The sequence below is a fragment of the Motacilla alba genome, chromosome 14 (assembly GCF_015832195.1).
Source record: "Motacilla alba alba isolate MOTALB_02 chromosome 14, Motacilla_alba_V1.0_pri, whole genome shotgun sequence".
Taxonomy (NCBI): Eukaryota; Metazoa; Chordata; class Aves; order Passeriformes; family Motacillidae; genus Motacilla; species Motacilla alba.
The window spans coordinates 1,752,723-1,778,208 of NC_052029.1; the positions used below are offsets into that span (position 1 = coordinate 1,752,723).

At 53.6% G+C, this 25,486-nt stretch overlaps 1 protein-coding gene across 5 annotated transcripts; it reads right to left on the minus strand.

The window, feature by feature from the left end:
* Positions 1-746: 746 nt before the first annotated feature.
* On the minus strand, positions 747-25,066 carry CFAP70 (cilia and flagella associated protein 70). Of its 5 annotated transcripts, none has more exons than XM_038151288.1 (27): positions 24,830-25,066; positions 23,965-24,079; positions 21,526-21,712; positions 21,136-21,231; positions 20,727-20,803; positions 19,514-19,687; positions 18,939-19,121; positions 18,446-18,537; positions 17,302-17,401; positions 16,162-16,296; positions 14,542-14,676; positions 13,381-13,469; positions 11,700-11,760; positions 10,335-10,526; positions 9,604-9,735; positions 8,663-8,788; positions 8,013-8,146; positions 7,799-7,914; positions 7,491-7,646; positions 6,459-6,554; positions 5,706-5,782; positions 4,819-4,971; positions 3,347-3,508; positions 3,095-3,184; positions 1,983-2,084; positions 1,116-1,163; positions 747-915 (listed from the first exon to the last, which is right to left on the minus strand). In XM_038151288.1, exons 1-27 carry the CDS (start codon positions 25,060-25,062, stop codon positions 835-837), a joined length of 3,342 nt encoding a protein of 1,113 aa, XP_038007216.1. In that variant the 5' UTR covers positions 25,063-25,066; the 3' UTR covers positions 747-834. The 5 variants fall into 5 exon arrangements, with proteins under 5 accessions (XP_038007216.1, XP_038007214.1, XP_038007219.1 ...); XM_038151286.1 differs by having other exon boundaries at positions 13,381-13,472; XM_038151291.1 differs by having other exon boundaries at positions 13,381-13,472; positions 24,921-25,005.
* Positions 25,067-25,486: the final 420 nt, after the last annotated feature.

The following is a 25,486-nucleotide window of genomic DNA, read 5'->3' on the forward strand; positions in this document are numbered from 1 at the left end:
CACCGCGCTGTCCCCGTGTCCCCCGTGTCCCGGATCGCCGCGGTTCCCCCGCGCTGTCCCCGTGTCCCCGTGTCCCGGATCACCGCGCTGTCCCCGTGTCCCCCGTGTCCCGGATCGCCGCGGTTCCCCCGCGCTGTCCCCGTGCCCCCCGTGTCGCGGATCACCGCGGTTCCCCCGCGCTGTGCCCGTGTCCCGGATCACCGCGGTTCCCCCGCGCTGTCCCCGTGTCCCCCGTGTCCCGGATCACCGCGGTTCCCCCGCGCTGCCTCCGTGTCCCCCGTGTCCCCGATCACCGCGGTTCCCCCGCACTGTCCCCGTGTCCCCCGTGTCCCGGATCACCGCGGTTCCCCCGCGCTGTCCCCGTGTCCCCCGTGCTGTGCCCGTGTCCCGGATCACCGCGGTTCCCCCGCGCTGTCCCCGTGTCCCGGATCACCGCGGTTCCCCCGCGCTGTGCCCGTGTCCCCGTGTCCCGGATCACCGCGGTTCCCCCGCGCTGTCCCCGTGTCCCCCCTCCAGTCCCCGCTGTCGCCCCCCTCACCTGCCGCCATGGCGCGCGCCGTGGGATCAACCGTCCCGCGCGGCCGCAGCCAATCAGCGGCGCGATAGCGCCTTTCACGTGATCATGTCCCGCCCCAACCCCGCCTCTCGAGCGCTGCCCCCGCCCCCCGGACGATGACCCCGCCCCCTGGATGATGACCCCGCCCCCCCTCCCGTCCCCGCGGTGGCGGCAGAGCCGGGCTCGGGCCAGGGGCTTTATGTGCCAGGGGGCTTTATGTGCCAGGGGGCTTTATGTGCCAGGAGCTTTATGTGCCAGAGGGCTTTATGTGCCCGGGGTCAGAGCGAGGGGTCCCCGAAGCCGAAGCGGTGCTGGGCGTCGCGGATCTCCTGCAGCAGCGCGTCGTTCCGCAGGCCGAGCTGCGGGAAAGGGGAGCGGGCTCAGGGCCGGGCTGCGCGGGGCTGCCCGGCAGATACGGAGCCGTTCGGTGGCTCGGCTGCAACACCGGCGGGACAGGGATCGTCCCGCGGCACCGCCGCGCTCCCAGCTGGGAAGGGAGCAGGGTGAGCGGTTCGTGCCGCCCGCAGCCTCGCCCGCCCCGCAGGGCACGGACACGAACCTTGACGGTGTATTTGTAACACTGCTCTGCCTCCAGCTGCCGCCCGCCCTGCAACACACAGCACCGGGGAGCAAATCCTGGGGTGCGGCAGGCAGGAAAAGACCCCTGAGATAATCAAATCCCCCCATTCCCTCAGCACTGCCAGGGTCACCACTGAACCCTGTTCCCAACTGCTACATCCACACAGCTTGTAAATCCCCCAAGGCATGGGGACCCGCCCCCACCACTTCCCCATGCAGCTGTGCCAGTGCCTGACCACCTTTTCCGTGAAGAAATTTTCCCAATATCCAACCTAAACCTCCCCTGGCACGGCTTGGGGCCGTTTCCCCCTTGTCCTGTCCCTGTTCCCTGGGAGCAGAGCCCAACCCCCCGGCTGTCCCCTCCTGTCAGGGAGTTGTGCAGAGCCATAAGGCCCCCCGAGCCTCCTTCTCTCCAGGCTGAGCCCCTTCCCAGCTCCCTCAGCTGCTTCTGGTGCTCCAGCCCCTTCCCAGCTCTGTTCCCTTCTCTAGACACGCTCCAGCCCCTCAATGTCTGTCTTTTCATTGGAGGGGCCAATAGGATCCCAGGATTTCAGGTGCCTCAGCAGTGGCCAGCACCCCAGGAAAGACATGGGATCTCCGTGGAATGACATTTGTTAGAAGCTCAGCAGGGAGGACATGCCCTGGGGCAGTCGCTGCCTCAGGGTGCTTCTTTTGCCACCCAAGCACTCGCTTTCCCCCGAGCTTTCCCCAAGAACAGCCCCAAACTTTTTATCACAGAGCTCTACACCAGCTCCTCAGGTTCATGAGCAGATGCCACCCCCCTACCAGCCCAATAAACCCCCCCTAAACCCCCCCTCCGTCAGGCTGGCAGGGGCTGGGCACTCACCTGCAGGCAGATGAGGGCGAGATATCCCCACACTTCAGCATTGGTGTTATTTAGGGCATTGGCTTCAGAGAGAGCATCTTCTGCTTCCAGCATCTCTTCCAGCTTGAGAGAGAGGAGGAGAGGCAGGGACTAATGACAAAGAGCAGGCAGAAAGGGCTTCCCAACTGAACAGGCATTGCTCTAACAGCAGAAGAAATCAGTGCAACAGAAGCTCCTAGGAGGGCTTCCCCGAGAGAAGTGCAAGAGAAAGAATTTACAGACAAGGAGTTATCCTCAGTGCCAGAGCATCCAGATCTCCAGTCTGGAGCAGGAGCTTCCCACTGCTGACCCCCGTGGGACCACACACTATTTCTAAATTAGTGTCTAGCTGTAAGGGAAGCAGCACAAACCCCTTCACCTCCAGGAAGTGAGTGATCCAGCTCCATGAGGAAACATGGCTGTGTTCCTGCTCCCTATTCCTGCTGTGCAGCTGCTCTGGGCATGCAGGGGTAGCTGGTGTCAAGGCCACCACTCACCTCCCTAACCCTATTCCACAGCCTCTCAGGAGGTAAACATTTGGCCAAGGGGTAACAGAAGTTTAAATTCCTTCCTTGATTGCTTCCTCAGCCAAACTCCCTTGGGGGAACCTGGCAAGGTGTCCCTTGGGGAGACACTGCACTCCTGGTGGCTGGGTGTCTTTGGCAGCCCTTCAGAAGTGCTGGATTCCCTTGGACAGGGAAAGTACCGAGATTCCTCCCTGCTGACATCCCACTCAGTGCCTTGGTGACATGCAGGTCACGTGCAGGCAGGAACTCGGAGCAGAGCCCAGATTGTTTGCCACGACACCCTGGGGAAGGAGGTGCTGGCACCAGCTGGCATGAGGGGAAAGGATGGCTGTTCCCAGAGCAGGGGCTGAAGGTGGCATCATCTGGGTGTTCCCAGAGCAGCGGCTGAAGGCGACACCATCCAGTGCCACGCTGGGGCTGTCACAGCACACAGGACATGATGGCATTTGGGAGCACTGGCTCACAGGCAGCCAAGAGTTGTTTTAAACAAGGGGATCCTGCAAAAGCCAGCCCTGTGTCCCGTGCCACCAAGTGAAGGCCAGAGGACACGAAGGCAGCTGCACTCACCCTGTAGCAAGCGATGCCCACGCCCAGCCAGGTGAGACAGGAGGCAGAGTTGTCACAGGCGAGCAGGAAGATGTGCTTGGCCCGGCCGTACTGCCAGGAGAGAGACAGACACATCCCCTGCGTCACTCCACAGCCAGGGGTTTGCCAAACACCCTGTTGCCGTGGGGCTCAGACACCCACTGGCCCCACTGCTGCTGCAGGAGTGATTTGTTTTGTGGTAACTTGCCCTCCACAGCCCTGCTGGCTCCTCACCTCTTTCTCGTCCAGGTAGATGGAGCCCAGGCGCAGGTAGACAAAGTGCAGATCCTCAGCATCCTCCACAAAGCTGATGACTCGCTCGTAGCAATCCTTTGCCTGGTCAAAGTCCCTCTGCAGGTAGCACAGGTGCCCTTTCTGAGCCCAGACATTTGGATTCTGTGCACCAAAAACCAGGAGTGAGACATGGATGGGAGAAACTCATGAGGGGGGGCTGGGACACTGCAAGCAGCAGAAAGGAGGAGCTGAGCAGTGTTTCATTGTGTTATCACAACAACTCCCTGTGCAGTACTCCAGGCTGGGGACAGTGTGGCTGGAAGCTGCCTGGTGGCAAAGGAGAGACCTGGGGGTGCTGGTTGGCAGCAGCTGAAGCAGAGCCAAGTGCCCAGGTGGCAAGAAGGCCAGTGCCCCCTGGGCATGCCATGGCGTGGCTGGCGGGAGCAGGGCAGGGCTTGTGGCTCTGTGCTGGGCACTGGGGGTGCCACAGCTCCAGGGCTGTGTCCAGCTGTGGGCCTCTCAATTGTGGGGGGATATTGAGGGGCTGGAGCGGGTGCAGGGAAGGGAACAGAGCTGGGGAAGGAGCTGGAGCACCAGGAGGGGCTGAGGTGGCTGGGAAAGGGGCTCAGCCTGGAGAAAAGGAGGCTCAGGGGGGACCTTGTGGCTCTGCACAACTCCTGACAGGAGGGGACAGCCGGGGGGGGTCAGGCTCTGCTCCCAGGGAACAGGGACAGGACAAGGGGAAACGGCCTCAAGTTATGTCAAGACAGGTTTAGATTAGATACCGGGAGAATTTATTCACAGAAAAAGTGGTCAGGCACTGGCACAACTGCATGGGGCAGTGGTGGAGTCCCCATCCCTGGAGGGATTTAAAAGCCATGTGGATGTGGCACTTGGGGACATTGTTTAATTGTGAGCATGGAGGTGCTGGGAATGGCTGGATTTGATGATCTCAGAGGGCTTTTCCAACCTAAACAATTCCATGACTCTGTGCTATCAGGGCAGGGTTTATGGAGAGAGTTAAGGTCAGTGGGCTGCCTGCAGGACACCAGCAATGGGATCCCCCTCCAGCTCCCTGCCCAGTGTCCTGCCTGCACACAGCATTCCCAGGTGTCATCTTCCCCCTGCTTTCCTTTCACTCTGCCTCCCTAAAGCCACCTTCCTTGCAGAGAGCTCAATAGCAACCTTGTTTGTCATGAAACAGAACCCGACTCCCCCAGCCAGGGACAGAGGATCAGGATATACCTATTGAGAGAGAAAAGAAAGGCAGATGCTGCAGAGGGAGAGGCAGAGACAGGCTCTGGGATGCTGCCTGCCTGTGCAGGGAGTGACAAGAGGCTGTGACAATGGGATAACAAAGAGAGCAGTGCTGCAGCCACAGCCTGGTGTGGCTGCCCTCCCACTGAAATGCTCTGGACTAGCACTGGAATGGTAAAGTGGGAATGAAGCAGGGGCTCTGGGCTCTCACACACCAAGGGGTCGATGCGAACGGCCTCGCGCAGGCACTCCTCACATCTGGGGAAGTCTTCCCGCAGCCGGTAGGTCCAGGCCATGGCCAGGTAGTAGGCACAGGTGGGGCCTCCCTGAAGGCTCAGCAGCTCGTGGGCCAGTGCCTTGTGAACAAACTGGGGAGGAACAGCACAGGGGGTGGTTAGGGGAGCAGAGACACTATGGACACCCCAGCAGGACAGGGCAGGAGAGCTGACTGACACCACTCTGACTTCCACAAACAGAAAACACAAAGGAAATTTCTTTTTCCCCACTTTTGAATGTTGGTCTCGTAGAAGGTATCCCCGATCTAGTGGAAAATGTCTCTGCCCAGAGCAGGGGGTAGAAATGAGATGAACTTCAAGGTCCCTTCCAAACCAAACCATTCCAGGATTCCATTTAGTTGATTTAAGCAACTCTTTCTGCCATATTAAATTTAGGCAGGCAGCACAATGTGACAACCAGAGATGTCCCAGAGATGACTTGGTAGGACAGGCACATTCCACAGTTGATACAAAAATCCCTCCAGCATACACAAGTGTCTGAATCACAGGAGTTCAGGCATCTTGGAAGCACCACAATAATGGATCCCATCTCTGAATGCACAGGGAAGAGCACCCTGTAGCATTTCTGAGCTGGCTGTTCCTCTGCAGCAGGCAGTGCTGGGGCTGTGTGTCCACAGCCAGCATTGTGGGCTCCATACTCTGCCTGGCCACACTTTTGCATCTGTGGGCAGTGGTGGCTTTGCTCCCTCTTGTGCTCAGCCTCTGGAGTAGCCATGGCTCATTCCCTGAGGCCAAGAAAGAGGCTGGCTAGAGCTCTTTGGGAATAAAGCAGCCTCCCTCCCCACTCCACTCCCTGCTAAACTGACCCGGATAGCATTGAATTTCTTCAGGAATTCCACTGTCTTCATGAAGATTGTGCAGGGAGGTGGCTGAGGTTCTGGAGCTGCAAGAAAATGTGTCTCTGTCAGTCCCAAAGTGGGGTTTTTATTTCTGGAGCCAAAGCAGGTCCTGACATCCCAGTGGAGACAGAAAAATCCCTGCAACGTGGAGCAAAACCCAGGAGGTGGCAGGGGAGGCTGAAGCAGAGATTAACTCAGCATTTCTTTCTGACGGGCTTAAGTTTTATAGGAGATCTGAAAAGAAATTACACTCTTCACCCACAAACTATCCAGTCCAAACCTAGAGGAAAAAAGGTGGAAATTTAGGAATTATGCTTGTCAGAGACAACTACAGTGAGGCTCCTGCCTCCCCAAAGCAACCAGGGGGCCCTGAGGCACCCAGCCATTTCCAGCACCACAGGGGCTGTGGAGGAGGCAGATCCCACACCACACAACAAGAGGGGATCCCCAGGGACACTTTAAGAGCTGGCATCTCAGGAGGAAGAAAAGGAAGGTGCAGGGTACAGTGACGTGAGGGAGAAAGATGCATTCACCTGCTGGCTGTCCATCCTGACATGTGCTGCTCTGAAAATCAGAGTGAACCTGCTTTGCCTGCAGATTCCCTGGCTCAAGAGAGACAACAGGCCTTGGCAGCACGGGGGCCATGGCTCACTGGTCCCACATTACTCCCACCATTCCCACAGGACCATCTCCCAGCTCTCCACATCCCCATTCCCAAACCTTCTGGGGCTTCCTGCACTGCTGTAGCCTCTTCCTTTGATGTCACACCCTCCACGACCTCTGGTGGTTTGTCAGCTGAGCCATCTGGAAACTTCTCTGGAATTAAACCCCCAACAACCATTAGGTGGAAAGCCATAAACTTCCCAGTTTAGAACACGATTCCTCAAAACAAACAAACAAACAAACAAAACCCAAAACCAAAACAAAAACAAAAAAGAGAGAGAGAGAAAATATAAAAGATCTATCAGGTTTTCAAAGCTGGGAAGAAATTTCTTTGCAGGAGGCAATACCTGGGGCTAGGGTTTTTAATACAAGATTACCATGTGAAGCCAAAAACACGTATAAATGAGGCAGGATGAGAGGAAACGGCCTCAAGTTTCACCAAGGAGGTCTACGTTCGATGATAGCAAAAAATTTATTCACAGAAAGGATGGTCAGGCATTGGAACAGGCTGCCCAGGGCAGTGGTGGGGTCCCCATCCCTGGTAGTGTTCAAAGGCCATGTGGATGTGACAGCTGGGGGTATGGGCTAGTGATGAACACAGCAGTGCTGGGTTAACAGCTGGACTTGATCTTGGAGGTACTTTCCAGCCTTAGTCATGCCATGATTCTATGAATATCCCTTTCCTCATAATCAGAAGGGACAAAAACCCACACGTGTCACGAGCCTGCCTGCCTGAGGCACTGTGCATGAGTGATGATAATGCTAAAAATGAAGCCAGTCAGCATTTCCTGCAGCCTGGCCAAATATCTGGGACTCAGTTCAGACAGCCTCAGCTCAGGCTGGACTCAGAGGGGCTCCAAAGGAAGCCTTGGCCTCAGGGTCACTGGCAAACAGCTGGTTTGCCCTTTGGATTGCTGTGTGGGGAACTCACAGTGCCAGCTTCCATGGAATTCTGTTCTAGCTCACAGTCCATATCTTCTACCTTTACCCTTTGTACTTCTCCTCTTAAAAGCTCTCCTCCTTCCACTGTTCACCACACAGACCCACCCCTCCTTGCTGGTCAGGGCACCTCCTGGGTTTGTCTGATACCTGGGTCTCTGCTGGGAGAACTGGGCTTTTTCCCGTCTCCCTCAGCAGCCTCAAGCATTCTCCTCTCCTCCTCAAGCTGTGCTCGCAGGAGCTTCTTAGCCTCACGGAAGCTCCTTTCTGCCTGAATATAATTATTCTGCAGCTCATAAAACAAACCTGTGGGAGAGACAGAGCAGCATCAGCAGACACCCAAAGGAAGCAAAATGCTTCCCTTAGCCCTCAGCTTGGAGCAGGCAGAACAGGACTAGGGACAGGAACAATGCTTGGCTCTACAGGAGTATATCTTGAGCACCTGACTGGTTTTGTACCTGCAATGGTCCAGGCTATGATACTGGATGGCTCCAAGCAGCAGGCATCCTCAAAGAAAATCTCTGCGTCTTCATAGTTTCGGAGCTTCACACTCACAATCCCACAGAGCAGCAAGCTGGGCCAGGGGCAGAGCAGTCAGCCTTGCAGCCCCAGCAATGGTGTGGGGGATACACTCCACACCCTCCCCACCCACCCACCAGGAGTACTCAGCACCTTTGGATGCACTGGGGGTCCAGACAAACGGCCTGCTGGAAGCATTCCAGGGCTTTGGTGGCATCCTCATACAGGAGGCAGAAGGCTCCATAGTCCAGCCAGGCCTGGATGCTGCGCTGGTCCCGAGCTATTCTCTGCACAAAGAGATCATCACTGCAGTCAGGCTCAGCACGTGCCATGGACTGGGCAGGCAATTCTGGAATGACCACAGCTTCCCTGGCCACCCCAGCCCAGCTGAGCAAGAATCAAGACCTTGTCTGTCACACCCAAGGGTGTCCCCTAAATGGGATCGTGCTGGAAGCCCACTTCCTCCGATCCTACTCCACCTAACACGTGTCCTCCAGCTCCAGCTGATGCCTCCTAGGACCCAGTGTCCCCAGAACTGACCCAGCACATCCCATTTTCCCCGGCCTCGAGGCTGGAGTCCTCAGTGACCCAGCCAGGGACAATCTCACATCCTGCAGAGAGCAGCATCGCCCTGGGAAATCCCTCCCAAATCCTACTTCAGGCTGAGTATCCTAGTGACGCTCAGCTCCTTCCTCCCTCCACCACAGTGGGGGCTGGCTGAGCTGTGAGCAGTGGCCCCACTGTGATGCTGGGCTGTGCCAGTCCACACAGGGGATGGCAGGACAGATCTGGGGCTCCCTCACCTGCTTGTGGAACAGAGAGGCCAGTTTGAGGTCCCTGTTGGCTTCAGCTTCATGAGCAAAGAGCAAGAGCTGCTTCTTGGTCGTGTGGGGTGGAGGGGCAGGAGAAACATCTTCCCCAGACAGAAGCTGGTAGGGAAGGAGACAGTGTTAGTCCTGGGGAAGGGAAGAGTGGTTTGTGTGATCCCAGTATGGCAGCAGGTCCCACGCCAGCACTGCACACGGTATAGACCAGTATGGCTGGGGCTGGCACTGGGAAGAGCAAGCTGCTCTGTGCTGGGACGCATTCCCATCATTTCCAGGTACCTCTGCCACACAGGCACTGGGCAATAGCAATTTTTACAAGGACATGGAGGGACAGGACAAGGGGGAAGGACTTCCCACTGCCAGAAGGCAGGGTTAGATATTGGGAAGTTGTTGTTCCCTGGCAGGGTGGGGAGGCCCTTGCACAGGTTGCCCACAGCACCTGTGGCTGCCCCTGGATCCCTGGCAGTGTCCAAGGTCAGGCTGGATGGGGCTTGGAGCAACCTGAGATAGTGGAAGGTGTCCCTGCCCATGGCAGGGGGTGAATGAGATGAGCTTTAAGGTCCCTTCCAACCCAAACCTGTCTGTGACTCTATGATTATTCACAGCATTTTGTCATCAAGGTGATGACAAACTTCAGTGGGGCCACTCACTGGTGACCCCAGCTCCTGCTCTGCCCAGCCACCCTCACCATATGCCAGCTACAGCAGCTTCACCAGTGGCATCTCACACCTATCCCAGGATTTTGAGCAGTGGGATACAAAGGCACTAGATCCCTGCCTCGAGTGTGGCTCATGGTCTGCATGTGACAACTCCAGCAGATGAAAGCATGAGCCTGCTTCTGCATAGAAGGCAAAAGTCCTTCATCTGCCCTGGACCCAGAGCAAAGCCATGGCCCGAGTCACCCTGGTTTCCCCTACCTTGTTCAGGGCCATGTGCATGTGGTCCACGAGGTACACATAGAGCTCACTGAGGAATGCCTGGAGCTCCTCCTTGGTCTCAAATGCTGTGGTCTTCAGGTATTTCTCCCTCACAATCCTCACCACAGAATACTGTGGAGACAAGGGACATGGCACAAGGCAGGTTCCTTCCCGTGCCCCCCACCAGCGCTGTAATCAGACACAGACAGAGCCTGAAGCTCCAGCTTAGTTCTGAGAAATAAATCCAGCCCACCACTGATAAAAGCAAAACAAAGCAAGCAAGGGGGATTTCCTTTCCCACCTCCCTGACACAGCCTTTAGGGACAGCATGTGGATGGCTCAACTCCTCAGGACAGAGGGGGGGTCTCCAGGAAGAGTGTGGCTGAGGCTGAGCAGCTGAGAAAGTGAAACGTCCTTTCCCTGCCAGGGCAGACTGGGAATGTGAGAGCAGCCAGCTCTACCTTTCTCAGGTTATGAGCATGGGGCAAATGGACGGGAGCAGCTCCCAATGACAGGAAGTGTTCTCTTGGTGTGGGACTAAAGCAACTTGGTGCCTGCTCCATTAGAGGGGAATCCTGTCCCTCAGTGCTCACTGCAACAGCTCCAGGTGGCAGGAAAGGATTCTAGAGCACCACATCATCTTGAGTTACCCCCATGGAGAAGCAGTTCCTCACTGAGAAAGTGCCTGGATAAAACAAGCAGGGAAGCAAAAAGCACAAAGGAGTCTTCACCTTAAGCTGTTCCTTAAAAGCAAAATATTTCCCAGATGTATTGAGCTCGTAGTTGAGCTGACGTTTTTGTTCCTCCATGGTTTCATGGTCCATCACTCCCCGGTCAAGCAGCTGCTTCCCAAAAAGCTCATGGTACTCCCTCAGGATGGCAACAGCAACACTCGTGACACGTTTGTGGTAATCTTCCACCACCTAGGAAAGAAATAAATAAATTTCACAAGCCACTTATGCAATCAACCTTGATATGTATTTGATTTGCCACAGCCCACGCCTCCCATTAACTCCACCTGACTCAAGTCTCAATTAGTCTGTCACACATCCTTTCCCGTCCATGCCTGAGGGCTGAGAAAATATCTGCAGGTAAACATAAAAGAGCTCCTTCCTGCTACGATTTTCCATCACAACCCAGTATTCCAGTCACTGCTATCTCTCCTATAGCAATATAATTGGCTGTGAGTAAAATATATCTCATTTAGTGGGAGCCTATGGCCAGCCCTCTTCAGCAGAACCTGTAATCTCCATAATCTTGATCCTCAAAAATTCTTGGTGACCTGAGAAAGGTCAGGGCTGATTCTGTTCAGGTTTGTCTGAGTCTGATGAAGCACAGGGGCTGGTCTGAGACAAAAAATGTTGGGACTGCCCAGGATATAAATGTAAGGTGTTGGTAGCCTCTTTTCCCAGCATCCCATTTCCTTCCAAATATCCCCCCATGGCTGCCTTCCCTCCCTTTGCTCCATCTCTTCATGGCTTCCCTTTGAATGGGATGTGAACATGAGTGATGGATGGGTTCCCAAGGCACACTGCTGAGGAGATAACCCATACAGAAGTTTCCTTTTCTGTGTGTTTCATAAAATATGTTGAATTGGAAGAGATCCACAAGGATCAAGTCCAGCTCCTGGCCCTGCACAAATACCCCAACAATCCCACCCTGGGCATTCCTGAGAGCGCTGTTCAAATGCTCCTGGAGCTTGGCAGTTCAGGGCTGTGCCCATTCCCTGGGGAGCCTGGGCAGTGCCCAGCCACTCTTTTCCTAAAATTCATTAAAACCTCCCCTGACACAGCTCCAGCTGCTCCCTTGGGTCCTGTCACTGGTCACAGACAGCAGAGATTGAAGCTGCCCCTTGTGAGGAAGCTGCAGACCTCAATGAGCTCTACCCTCAGTCTCTCTTCTCCAGGCTGAACATTCCAAGTGACCTCACACTCCTCATATTTCCCTATTCCCTTCTAGACTCTTCACCCTCTTGTGGCCCTGCACCCTTGATCTCTTCAAACCTCATCCCCATGTTGCTGTGGGCTGAGAATGAAGACTCTGAGAGCAGGGTGGGGTGGCAGAACGGGGGCAAGGCCACAGGCTCTCACACGTACCTTCTTGGCTCCTTCCACCTGTGGGGGCAGCGCAGGGCGGGGAGGAATCAGCTCCTTGACCCTGTCAGTGAGAGCAGAGGAGAGATCAGCAGATCCACTGCCAGGGATGTTGGCTTGTGTAGTGCGAGGGCTCCACCCTGCCATCGTGTCCATGAGACACCTCACAGGCACCTGGGAGGAAACCTGAAATCTCAGACCAAGAGTGAACAGGTCCCAACAGATGGCTGTGGCTTGTCATGACAGGGTTAACATTTATTGCTAACCCAAACTGCTCTCCTGGAGCAGCAGAGCTGTATCTTGGAGCTCCTGGTTCTGCAGAACAGGTGTAAGGAAGGAACCAGGCTGAGGAAAGCTCTGTAGAATTTGGTCACCGAACAGCCCAGACCACCTGATCCATCAGTTCCAACACTGCCCAGTTTGGCTGTGGCACCCTTGGCCACACATCGATGGCCAGACACCACCCAGCCCTGCCTGGGCCTCTGTGGAGTTACAATGACTTCCATTAGGATTAGCGTATTTTAAACTAAGATTTTATTTAGGTGAGGGTGGCTGAGCACTGGAGCAGGATTCTCTGTGGAGTCTCCTTCCCTGGATATATCCAAAAAGCATCTGGACACAGAATAACATGCTCTGGGGAACCCCAGTTGAACATGAACGTTGGTCTAGGTGACCTTCAGGGGTCCCTTGCAACCTGAATCATTTTGGGATTCTGGAATTTGAATCCCTGGTGCCAAACCAGCCTTAATTAATTTAATTTTTTCTTCACTATTTCCTGCTTGCTGGACTCCAGAACACCCTCAGTGCTCAGAACATGATCCGTCCCACCAAGCCAAGGTGCCACAGGCCTCGTTCAGGTGCACACAAGAAAGGAGGAGTGACACTGAATCCATACACATTACAGAAGAGTAGAAATGTATAAAATAGACCAGGAAAAGGTCTGTTCTAAGAGGGGTTCACCTTCCTCAGCCTGTTCCTCCTGGAAGACAGCAGGGAGCAGTGAGGACAACACATATACCTTCCATGAATGGATGACATTTCTGTTTGAGAGATATAACCTGCACCTCTTATACCTTATTCATCTGCTGCAATTTCTTTTTTTTTTTATTCCATAAATTAGATGTTTTATGCCTTTCTAACCCATAACACAGTAGGGCTGCCACTGGACAGGAACTGAAGTCTCAAAGCAGCAGAGATGAAAGAGCAGCTCTGCAGCAGAACAACATGAAAACTAACATAAAAGCTCAGGAATGGGTAAAACATTGTAAGAAAACTTCTGGAAAGCTAAAAATGAGAGAATGCTCTGGTGAAGCAACAGCAGCTCTACCCAGGGCAGTCCACGCTGGTGGCCAGGACTGACCAAGCCACTGAGCATCACATGCAAGAGGCAAGCACATGGGGATTAGAGGGGAACAAAGCCCAGACAGGAACACAGACACTGCTGTGCTGCTCTGGTGTCTCTTGTTTTGAGAGGAATGGCAGGGAGATGCCAGCTGGGATGAACAAGTGTTTTCCCAACACACCAGATGCCATGTCTAAAGCAGTCTGGCCAAATCCTCCCCCTGATTCCTGTGGGCTTTGTCTCAGGCCCTCTTTATGGAGTATTCCAAGGGGGGTTTGCTGTACAAGCCTCTCTCCAGCCTGCAGAGAGGAGCTGTCAGCCCCACAGCCCATCCTTACGCACCGCTGGACCAGCTCCTCCCGCAGCCGCTTTGGGACCAAGGGCTTGTCCAGCTTTATCTCCATCACCAGGAATGTTCCTGCCTCGCTGTACTGCTGTGGAGATAAACATTGCTCCCTGTGTCGTGCTGTCTGCAGCCAGTGCTGGCACAGTGAAATACTGAGCACACAGCCACAGATCTCCAAACTGCAGAGATCCAGCTTGTTTTATAACCCGCCCTCAGAATGAGTTACAGCAGCAAAATCCAGCTCGAGAAACCAGGCTAGGGAAAAGGAGAGAGCCCAGATAATCAATGTGCCTGCAGAATGAATGTGCATTCCAGAGGAAGAAGCCAAAATATGAAGGGATAATTTAAATAAGTGCCTGACAATTTACAGAGACCTTCTAGCCCAGTGCCAGCCTGCTCTCCAGGTGGACATCACTGGAAGAACTCTGGGACAACATCTACGTAAAAAAATCCCTTGTCCAATTGAGGAATTTAATTGTGTGAAAGGTGTAAGACACCAGCACAGTGATGCTCTACAGTGTCTCATTCTCTTTGGAGAGACATAATTACCTGTCCTTCAAGGCTGAGATTTGTGACATTTTCAGATTCTCCAGTGCCATGTGACAACTGGATTTTGGATGGGCTGAGTAACTATTAGGAAAAAGAAAAGATGTCTCTTGTTTCAGACTCAATAAATCTCAAATCTTTGCAAGTTCAAGCAGCACGTCCCAGGATTTCAGATAAGGGAAAGCTGCAGCTTCCTTACAAGAAGCAGCTCCAATCTCTGCTCTCTGTGACCAGTGACAGGACCTTAGAGAATGGCTGGAGCTGTGCCAGGGATAGAATAGGCTGGATGTCAGGGAAAGATTCTTTCCCTAGAGGGTGGTTGGGCACTGTCACGACCCCAAGGCTACCAGAGCTCCAGGAGTGCTTGGACAATGCTGTCAGGCAGAGGGTGGGATTGTTGGGGTGTCTGTGCACAGCCAGGAGTTGGACTCACGGTCCTTGTGGATCCCTTCATGTTGAGAAGGTTCTATGGGTCCAGGATAATGAGTATTTCTCAGTTGGCTGAGACAACTGAGACATCATCAGGATGCATCCCTGGTTCTTGCATGTCCCAACTTGCTGTGACACAGAACGAGAGCAACCATGGTGCCACGTGCCTCCCTGGACCTTACCGTAGCATTGCAATCTTTCTCTTCCTTCGGAGCCTTATTGGGAGCAGCTTTGCTACCAGGAGAGGTCCCCAGCCTTTCCTTGCCCAGACTGAGCTGAGACCTGCGATCCCGGAAAATACTGTACTGAACTTTGGTCTGAAAAACAGAGAGAATCAAGGGACAAAGCAGGCTTCCTCACTCATTTGCCTTAACCTCTCTCATCACAAAACACACTGTCAGGATATTAAATGCCTTAAGAGTTTTGTAACCTCATACTCTCCTCCTAGAGTTCAGTTGCTGGTGCTCCAGCCCAGCTCTGATCCTGTGTAGCTGTGAAGCCTCAGGTCAGACTGTGAGACTCAGTGGGGGTCTCTCCATCTTCCCTCAAAGAGCTGTGTTTTCACTGAGCCCTTGATCCTTGCCTGAGATATGTGCTGAACTTGCTGCAACCCAGATTCTTGATCCTGAATTCCTGGTGGGATCCTAGACCTACCTCACAGCTATGGACCTGCCTGGTGATGAGGGCTGCTGGATGAATCTGGCTTCTCTCACCAGGCCTGCTCCACACATTTTTGGGGGTCCCCACCTGCCTGACAGCATCCCTTGGCTCCCAGCTCATTTTCTGGTGTGGAGCAGCTTCCCTGACATACATCAGGGAATTGCAAGGAATAGGTTTCTCAGACTTTCTGTTTACAGAGTGTTTGACCACCCAGACAGGCTGTTCCCTCCCACACATCCTGGTTACAGGGATTGGGCTAGCAAGAGTTATGGGGATCCTGGAGAGAGGATGGAGCAGCTATAGGGAAACTCCTTAGACCAAGAGGCAACCCAAAGCACCTGGGGAGTAAGAAGGACTTCACTTGCGACAGATAAATGGCACAGGACAAGCAGCACCATGCAGCCAAGGGGTCATTATTCATGGCAGGGAAGCAGAGCCCAGCAGACACGCTCGTGCCCAGCCCAGCTCTGCAGCAGCCAGTTGGGAGCAGGGAGGCAGGAGAAGGGCTGAAATTCACCCAGCCCCTGCACCTGGACTACAGCCCCACAGAGAACATGGGGGGATAAAACCAGGCTGTACATCTGCCCTCCTGAAACAAGCTCAGGTCTGTTCCAGGAGGGAGAGACTGTGGGAAAATGGAGATGTAACTGTCACTCTTAGTAACAGAGAGGGAAAAACAAAAAGACAAATAAACCTCGGTGAGCCAGAGCTGAAAGAGCTCCAGTGACAGCTTTTTTGGTGGTTGCCGGGGGTAACGCCATCCTTTTAAAGCCACTGTTTGCTCTTCCCAGCAACACCGTTCCCTTGCCCATGTTCCAGACTGGGGAGAGTGGATCATGCTGCCATAGGAGGGAGTGGAGTGAGATTCAAAGCCTCTCTCAGCCCCCAGACCTGCTCACCCTCCCCCCCAAGAAATGCCCTGCCTTGTAGAAACCTGCACCTAAAAGCTTGTATCATTACTTTTCTCCATCACCAGAAGGGCACTCAAGGTTCAGATCCAGCTCCAACTAGCACACTGCCTGCTCCCAAACACCCTCTGTCCACCCTGCCTGCTCCCAAACACCCCCGTGTCCACTGTCCCTGCTCCCAAGCCCTCAGTGCAAAGCCAGCTGCAGAGCTGGAGCAGAGCCTGCTGCTCTCACCTTCTGAAACACCTCGCTGTCCTGGTAGTTAAAGACACGGAAGGCCCCTCGGATCTGCTTCACCCCAGGGCACAGCAAATGCATCATGTTGACATATGCCACACCATGGAAGGCAATCTGCTTGTCCTCATCTCTCTGGAAACACAGAGCAAGGGACTGAGATCCTGAACAGGCTGCTATTCTCCTTAAGGGAACAAGGTCATCAATCTCCTTAAGAGAAGGCCACACAGCAAACTGATGCACCTGATGAGCCCATGGTTCTGTCACTGGCACGCAGCCGAGACAACCTGGATGAACACACTGGAGTCATTCCATATGTAGAATATTAATTTTATCCCAACCCCCATGGGGCAGCTTTTCTCTCTAGTTGCTGCACTCTGCTGTCCCTCAGGATGGTCTTGTTGAGATACAGCTGGAAGATTATCAGCTGTATGGTGAGAAGTCCAGGTGACCCTACCAGAGTTGTGCATCTCGGCTTGGACAGACACCAAGTGGCTTAGGAGGTGTGGGAGGCCTGGCTGGAAGGATCATCATCATCAGAGCTGCAAAATCCTGGCACTGTGAGTGCTGAAAGGGATTTACACCAACTTATTTGGCTTTGCCCTGGGATAGATTAGGAGCTCTCACACAACCATCTGCCAGGAGCAGAATGATTCTCTAAGGGGCTGTTTCTCTGTTAAACCACCCTGGTTTAGATGCAAAAGCATAACTTACCTGCAGCCTGAGAAAGAATGCCAGAACTTCCTCAAGCTGTTTAAAAACGCCACTGGCCACAGATCAGCTCAGTGAATTACTTTTAATTCTCTTCAAAGCCAGGCTGGACAAGCCTCTGAGCCACCTGGTCTAGTGGAAAGTGTTGGAAGATGGAGTCCGAGGTCCCTTCCAACCCAAACTATTCTGTGATTTTAAAAGTCACCCTGTCCTCTTTCCAGTGAGCTACCGCAGACCATCAGTGAGAGCTATAAGGAAAATATATGACTCTGTATCTATTTTACAGCCCTATAAAGCTGATTTTTCACAAAATCTCCTGCTCTCTGACTCACTTTGGCAGCTTCAAGGCTGATTTTGGTATCACAAAGGCCTGAAGAGGAAAATGCCTGATAATGCAATGCTGCTCCACAAGCCAGACCCCACTTTTACCTTGTCAAGTTTGCTGGCTTTCCCCTTGCCACCTGAGGCTATGGACATCCTGCAGAGCTCCACGGGCCAGTGGCGGCGCTCGGCAATGCGCATCTGCAGGCTGGGCACAAAGCATGCAGGATGCACTGAGGAGATGCAGAAACCCAGCTGGAGAGCCCCACCACCCTCCTCTGTGCCCCAGCAGCTCCCCTTGGGTTTGCTTCACCCTATTCCCTCAGCAAACACCCTCAAGCCATAGAAACACTGATTTGGGGCAGGCTGGGTACATTTTCTGCTCTACCCACTGCTGTGTACATTTATGGCACAGCCAGCTTTAAAACAACAGTGAGAGCAACACATTGGGCTTTCTCTCTCCCCCAGTTACTTCAGAAATAAGTAAGAAGGAATGTGATTAATTTTGGTATAAAACCTGAATTGTACAGAGCAAGTGGATCCTGAGCTTGCATTCAGTGTGGCTGGTGACTCTGACACCAGCAGGCAGGTGGATGGATGTGTAGGGAAAAGAATTTTAAAAAATCAAATGAGATAGAAGTGAGTATTTCCACACAAGTAGTAATTTGGCTGTGAAATGCACAGCCATGATGCAGCTGAGGCCAGAAAATAGCAGGATTCAAAGATAAATGGAACACTCATCCTGATCTTGAGCGTATCTGGAGCTGCTAAAGGCAATACTTATCCAATAAAAAAGCAAATGAAGAGGGCCCACATGGAGTGAAAGGCTTGAACGTATTTGGGATTCAGTAAAAACTTAATTAGCAGCTCAGAGGAGAGCTGTGGATGCAGCTCTAGTCCAGGTCTGCTCACCATAACTGCTCCCCCTTCCTTCAAGCTATGCAGGGACCAGCCCCCAGCCCCAGCTGCTGGCAGCAGGAGAGAGCATTTGTGGCCTGGAGATAGCAGCTCCAGACAATTCATCTTTTCCCAGCACAGCAGAACAAAGCTGCTGCCAGCAGTTCAAGGCACTTCAAGAGCTGTGCCCTTGCTCAGGTGAATGCTTGTGGCCAAGAGACAGTCACAGCAGCCACGGCAGGTGAGGCAGAGCCACAGTTTGACCCCTATGTGGCCCAAGAGCACCTGCACGTTGCAGCTCCTTGCCTCAGGTCATTCTGAGCATGTTCTGGGCTGGGTTGCTCAGGTCCCTTACACGGCCACTGCAGCAGCGTCCAGGAAACAGCGTATTTCCGTGTCCCACACAACTCTCCTCGTGCTCTCGGCCTGGATCCTGAATTCCCTGTCCTGTGAGAAACAGCGTGCAATCAAAGCCAGGACAGCAAACTCCACAGCCTGCATCATCCTCAAAAGTGTCCCCGGGAGAGAATGTGAGTCAGACAGAGGTGTCCAAGTGCCCAAAGGCAGGCCAGCCCTGCAGAGAGGCTGACAGCCTTTTCTGCAGACACCATCAGCGTGAAGTGCCTGGCTCACGGGAGATAACTCAGCTCCCAGCCCAGGAGCTCAGTGTGTGGGACCAGACCTGCCACATTCTGCCTTGAGATGTCTCCAGCAGTGAGTAAGCACGTCTGCTGTCCCAGGAGAACCACCTCTGGGCTGGACATTGCACAGTGACCACCCACCTCCCTCTCATACCAAGTCTCTCCATCCCTCCTGGTCCTCTTCCAAACTTGCCAGTCCTTCCTCACCTCGCTTTTGTTGAGCTCTCCATCCTCATCCTCATAGGGCCCACCAACAATGAAGGACTCAGGTATGTTCAGAGCATCAGGGGCCAGGATAGGGCCAAGGGGCCAGTTTTTGGGCCGGGGCAACGGTTCTTTTTCACCATCAGCCTTCAGGATGCCATTCTTGAAGAGCAATAGCAATTCTTTCTAGAGAGACAGGAGAAACAAAGGATTTGCATTTCTAACAGGAGCAGGAGCAAGAGCCAGCTGCTCCAAGCTGGGATAACAAAGCAAAGCAACAGTACAGGGTGCCTGGCTTGGAAAATGCACTCCACCACATGCATACAAAGAATGGAATAAAAATAAAGAGCCACGTGGAAAAAAACCTGCCAGTTTGAATCCAAATCTTTCCAAACAGACCTTTGTTTGTGTTAAAGAAACACATCACGCCACAGAGACTCTGAGACCTCCCAACAAAGGCTGCTGGTGCACAAGCACGGAAGCTGTGCACCCCACGTGCCTGGACACTTGTTCCATGGGGTGGGAGAACAGCCCAAGCCCAGCCAAAGCCCCTGTCACTGTGCCTGGACCATTCTCACCTCATCAGCTGCTGGTATTTGCAAGCAAACCATGTAGTTTTGCTGGGCGTCAGGGGTAAAGGCTTCAGGGACAGAATAAGCTGCCTCCAGCGTGATGCTCATGAGGTTCCCACTTGAGAACTGGGTGGCAGAGAGCAGGAGCTCTTTGCTGCTCACTGTCACTTCAAGGCCAGCCTGTGAGACAAAGATAAAAATCAAGCCAGTGAACAGACAATTATAACTTGCCTGCTCTTAGGGAGAAGCAAGCAGAAACCCAAGGCCAGAACATATAATGTTATCTTGTGCCTCATCTCCGATGTAAAAGAAAACAGCTCAGCACAGGAAAGGAATCTCAGGACCAATTTGGCTCAACTGTGGTATTTGTTTGTTTAAATCACAGCCTGGCTGAGGTATGGCACATGCCCCAAGGGTTTCTTAAAATGAGCTGTGGAGAAAGAGGCAGGGTCTCATGAAAGGAGCCACAGAGAAAGAACATCAAGGGTGGAAAATGATGCTTTTCCCCTGGTGATTCAGAGAGCCCCAGCTTTGCCTCTGCCCTATCTCCATGCTCTGTGTGCAGCCTTTAATTACCTGTCCCAGCCCTGGATGGATTGTGTGTGAGGGAAAACCAGCTGGTCAGCATTTATTACCTGTCCTCCCTAATGAGTGCCCCCCCACCTTGCTCACTGTGAGCTCCTCTTAAACACAGAGCTGTTAATGGGCTATCCACCCCTCCAGTTTGCTCCTGGTGCTCACTGCAGGCAGGCTCAGTAGCAAAACTGGACACATTTTCCCAGCCTCATACTTCATTCCCTATTTTAGTCACTGGGTACTTTGCAGCCTACTGAATGAATAAGGACCTTGCAGGAAAGGCAGTCAGAGTTTGTACAATAATGGACTCAGACATTTTATCTGCAGAAAGGAAGGCTAATGAAGCTGGGCAGGTGACCCTGGCCGCTGCTTTTTGGGGGGTTTTCAGCACTGTGCTTTCCATCTTTGTTATTTTTTGCAGAGCAATTGGGTAGCTGCACACATTAACATTTCCCAGCACGACCTCACCTATCAGAGGGAAGCAGGGACAGACGTCAGAGGGAGCGGGAAAGGCCTCCAAGCCTGTAACATATAGGGCTGTACCACATCCGTGATGAGCCAGGCAGCTGAGTCATGTTCTCCCTCCCATTAAAAAGCAGCAGAGAGCTGAATGAGGGAAGGAACAGTTCCAAATTCCACATACCGTGGCCTCGGGGTAAAGCCTCGATGGGGAGGCAGGCACTGCATACAAAGGAGCTAAGACCTTCAGTGAACGCACTCCTGGGAAGAAACAGGAATGAGAACAGCCTGGAGTGAGACCCTCTGCAAAGAATCACAGTCAAGGAATGATTTGGGTTGGAAGGGACCTTAAAGATCACCTTGTTCCAGCCCCCTGCAATGGGCAGGGACACCTCATTTGATGAGGCAAAATCATGGTTCTGAATTTTGATTTCCTTCTGAATGAATTCTGAATGCTGAGCTACTCTCTCTCCCCCTGAGTCAGATTTTGCAGAGCTATGAAGGTTACTTTGTCCAAAGGAGATAAATTGTAGTCAGGGGTCCATAAGCAGAGATCAGAAAGTGCCAGGGAGCTGTAAAACTCAATGCTGTACCTTGCAGCAGAGGTAGAAGGTCCACCACAGCTTGGGCAAGAGGAGTGATTTTCTCTGGTTTTTTCTTGTCCTTTCCTGACACTTCTAGCAGTGTCACTAGGGAGATAAAAAGAGAGGAGCTGGCAGAATTCCTTGGACCAGCAGGTCAGGCACCAGGGAGGGTCTGTGTGAGCTCTGGCACAAGCTCCTCTTCACCTCCCAAGGCTGACAAGCACAGCAAAGCCAAAGGGGTACGGGCCAACATGAAAGGGGATTCTTCCAGCTGGCAGAGATGGACAAGAAGTGCTGAGAGCCTCCCACCACTGCTGCTGAAGTGCTATTCCTGAACCAGTGACTCCTGCAGCAACAGCACCCAACTTCAAGGGGGGAGATCTGGCACCAGCTACTTACAAAGCAGTGGTTTCTGCACAAGGATATCCAAGGAGTTGGGCCCATCGGGGCTGCACTCAAAGCTGGTGCTGAAGTCGTATTCTGCTGTCCCATCTGGCAGCACATGAGTCTTGGGGGACTCTCCCAGGACTGCTCCGTTGTACTCCACACGCACCAACGTAGACAGCAAGTTGCTTTTGAGAGTTTTCTGTCAAAAAAAAAAGAGCTCAGAGAGCAGCTGGCTCTGCAGCAGCATCCCAGCATCAGAGTTCCTCTGGCAGCAGCTCAGGCCAGTGACCAGGACAGGGCTCACTTGTGGGGAGTCTGTTCCACCACAGGAATGAGGAAGAGGAGCAGAGCTTGGCCACACTGAGAGCTCACCATTCCCTGTTTTTAGGAGGGAAATTTCCTGTTTCACCATGCTGTGATGCCCCAAAGATTATCAGGAGCTATGGCAAGGGAGATAGAGAGGTTCAGGCTTCACCTCAGGAAAGACACATCTGAAACAAATCCCAAAATACTCCACTGATATTTTTGTACTTCCAGGAAGCTTGAGACCTTTGCTGTCTCCTAAGAAAGCAGCTTCTGAGCTACAGGGATGAGCTCACGGGACACCTGTGGATGTTGTGTAGGGCAAAGTGTCCTGAAATGGACAAGAGAAAACAGCCTCAAGTTGTGCCAGGGAGGTTTAGTTTGGATATTAGGGAAAATTTATTCACGGTGAGGGTGGTCAGGCACTGGCACAGGTTCTTCAGGGAAGTGGGAGAGGTCTAATCCCAGCAAGTGTTCAAAAGACAAGTGCATGTGGCACTTGGGAACATGCTTTAGTGGTGTGCTTGGCAGTGCTGGCTTAAAGGTTGGACTTGATGGTCTCAGAAGCTTTTTCCAACCTACATGATTCCATGATTCTGTGAAATCAAAGGAAGGGCTCCAGCAAGCTCTTAGGGAGCTCTGCAATTTGTTGTTACACCACCTTCATACCACTTGCTTTAATCAGAGATGAGGAGATTCAGATTTTACTTTGAATTTCAAATGTCTAAACAGAGGGGCTTAAACAGGGCTGGAGAGGGACAGTGAGGGCACAGCACACGGCAGTGGGGACCCACAGGGGCAGCGTCGGGCAGCTCCACAGCAGAGAAAGTGCTGGGCAGCAGGTACCAAAGGGCTCCCTGCAGCAGAAACACAGTTTCACTCTCAATTCACAGAGAAGTGGCTGAACACAAGGGCCATTGTACCCAAACCCAGCTTTTCCTTAGTGCTGAGCCACAGGGATGCCTAACCCGCCCTCAGCTCCCTCTCTCCCTGTCACTGGGGTAATTAGTTCCATGCTGGTTCTTACACAAAAAGAGATCTCTTTCACTTGGTTTTAATTTTCAGCCCTTCTCACTGTCTCCTTGAGCATACATCCTATGAATGGCTAAGCAGAAGAATCCAATTAACCTTTCCCTGTACCATTAATTATCCAAGACTCCTCTCTCATCCTTCTCTACATTGCCTCTAATTAAGCAGATTCCACACTTATAGCTAGAAGTGGATTCCACATTCTTACAGCCGGGTTTTTTTTCATACTGTTGCTGTGATTATTGCCCTTTTGTAACCCCCCCTCCTTTTTGCACAGCCCTTTCTCACGGTGGAGCAATCAGAACCACAAAGCAACATTCCAGATGCAATCAATCCAGCAGTCTTTTCTTCCCAGCATTGTTTATCCTCCTCTCACCTCATACCTCACCTAAGCTGCTGTTTGCTGAATCCATCAGTGTAAGAGGTACTTCAGTACTACAATGTGAAACCCTCAAGCAGGTGCTTTTGGATTGCTTTTTCTGTCTGCTGCTGGAGCAGAAGCAGGGATTTGCATTTTTTCTGCTTGCAGCAGGAGCTGAGCTTCTCCTCCACATCCCCTCCCAAATGCCAGTTCCTCTGGAAGACTTTAAGGACAGCTGGGTGCATCACATGGAAATCACAGCAGTGGTGGTTTGATTGGCACCAGCTCATAGCCTTGAACTGGATCCACTGCCTTTTTAAAAAACCAGAGCCACCCTATTGCTTTCAATATGATTTAAACAGCTGGAGCTGGGATGAAAATCTGGCTTTACACCCAAGGTGAGGTCCTTTCACAGGTTTCTGTCTCACTGATCACACTTTTGCTGTACTCTGCTTAAAAAACCTGCCATTTCCATACACAGTTAGAGGAGGCAGAGAGGTACATTTCACACCAGTATCTCTGGCCTGCTGCTAGGGAGGTGTGTTCCCTAATTTATGTGCCTCACAAGATTTTTCCTCTGTGTGAACTCCTCAGTGGGGAGGAGGAAGCCACAGTGTGGCATTGCTGAACCTCTGATACTCCACCACTCCTTCCTCTAGCCTTATCACCCCCCGCCTGCTCTCACAGGGGATCCCTGCGCACACAGAATTGCTCTGGCCTTGTTTATTAAATTAGTAGAGATATTTTCAGAACTTTACCAGGTCCTGTGCATTCAAAACTGTGATCTGTACTGGTATTGGCTGTGACATAGTGGGAAGAGCTGCAGCAGCGGGCTCCTTCCTACCAGTCAGCCCCGCAGGGACCTCCACGGCTCTGCAGGAGAAAGAATGAGGAAAGAAACATGAAACTGCTCCATTCCTCTCCCAGATACCTCTGCAGGACACAGCAGTGCAGGCTGCAAGCGCTATTCAGGGCTTGGCTGTCAAAACACCATTGAATGCACAGGGCTTTGGCAGTGACGAATCTCTCACGAGGTGCAGGGGGAGGACTGGGGAAAATGTAATGTGAAAATTATCCATCTCTGTAAGCTTCACCCAGCTGCTGCTCCCAGGAATGGTTTGTTGTGCCAGGCTGCTCTCGGCCCTCAGTACATCCCTGTCTCTCTTTTATTCCCTTTTTAAGTTAATGGTGACCCCATGGGCCAAAGGCCGGTGGCCACCAGCCATCCCCTCACGTCTCCCAAATGCCGTGGAGACCTGGCTCCTTCTGCTCCTCAGGTTCGTGAGCCCCTCAGGATTGCCTCAGGCTCCCCAGGGACGCCAGGGCCCCCTCGCCTCACACCCCCAGAGCCTGGCAGCCCCCTCAGGGCAGCACTGATGGCCTCGGGGCTCCTCTCACCCTGGTGTGCTCCTGCAGCCCCTCACCCACGGGCCTGGCGGTTCTCCTGCCCCAGAACGGTCCCGCAGCCCCTCACCGACGCTCCTGGGGGTTCTCCCGACCTGGGGTGCACCTACAGCCCCCGAGCCCCGGGCCCAGGCTCTCTGCTGACTCGAGGGCTCCTGCAGCCCCTCACCCACGGCCCTGGAAGCTCCCCTGCCCCAGAATGGTCCTGCAGCCCCTCACCGACAGCTCTGGAGGCCCTCCCGCCCCGGGGGGATCCCGCAGCCCCTCACCGGGAGCCCGCCGAGGCACCGTGCGACACCAGGACTCGAACCTGCGGCTCCCCCGACTCGGCGGAGGGCTCGCATCCCGTCACCACAGCGACGCGGCGGCTCCCGCAGGCCCCCGAAACCTCGCGGGACCCCGGCCCAGCCCGCGCGTTGGGGGCGTGCCCGTGAGGCCGCGGCCGCCGCCATGATGGGTGTGGGCAGCCCTCAGCAGCCCCGGTGCGGCCGGGGTCCCCCCGAGCCGTGCCGTGTGAGCTGGCGGTGCTGTACGGCCACCGCGTCGCCCTTTGCAGCCTAGTGTGCCCGGCTGCTGCCAAAGCCCACTGCTGGCCTCCGCCGCGGCTGGCACAGGCCGTGGTGCCCACCCCGCCACTCCCTCACACCCCGCTGGGGGCCCTGAGGCGGTGGGAGGGAGGTGCCCGCAGGCGGGGCTGCGGTGGGGTCCCTATGGCGGGGGGATGGGGCAATGGCTTTGTGTCCCTGTGGTCACAGAGGGGTCCCAGCGGTTTGGGCAGCCCCCCGAGCTCCCTGCAGGTTTGCAGTGTGAGACGCTACAAGGTTTTGGGGCACCCCAGTGCCACCAGCGCGGCTTTTGGGGCGGGAGCCGGACCCC

Bases quoted from the DNA above. Each gene is read 5' to 3' on its own strand.
- CFAP70 (XM_038151286.1), bottom strand. From the start codon at position 25,062: ATGGCGGCGGCCGCGGCCTCACGGGCACGCCCCCAACGCGCGGGCTGG. The intron at 21,713-23,964 runs GTAAAGTTCTGA...TTTTTTTGACAG, and splicing joins TTTTGAATGCACAGGACCTG to AAAACTCTCAAAAGCAACTT. The intron at 916-1,115 runs GTTCGTGTCCGT...CCTTTCCCGCAG, and splicing joins GTTACAAATACACCGTCAAG to CTCGGCCTGCGGAACGACGC.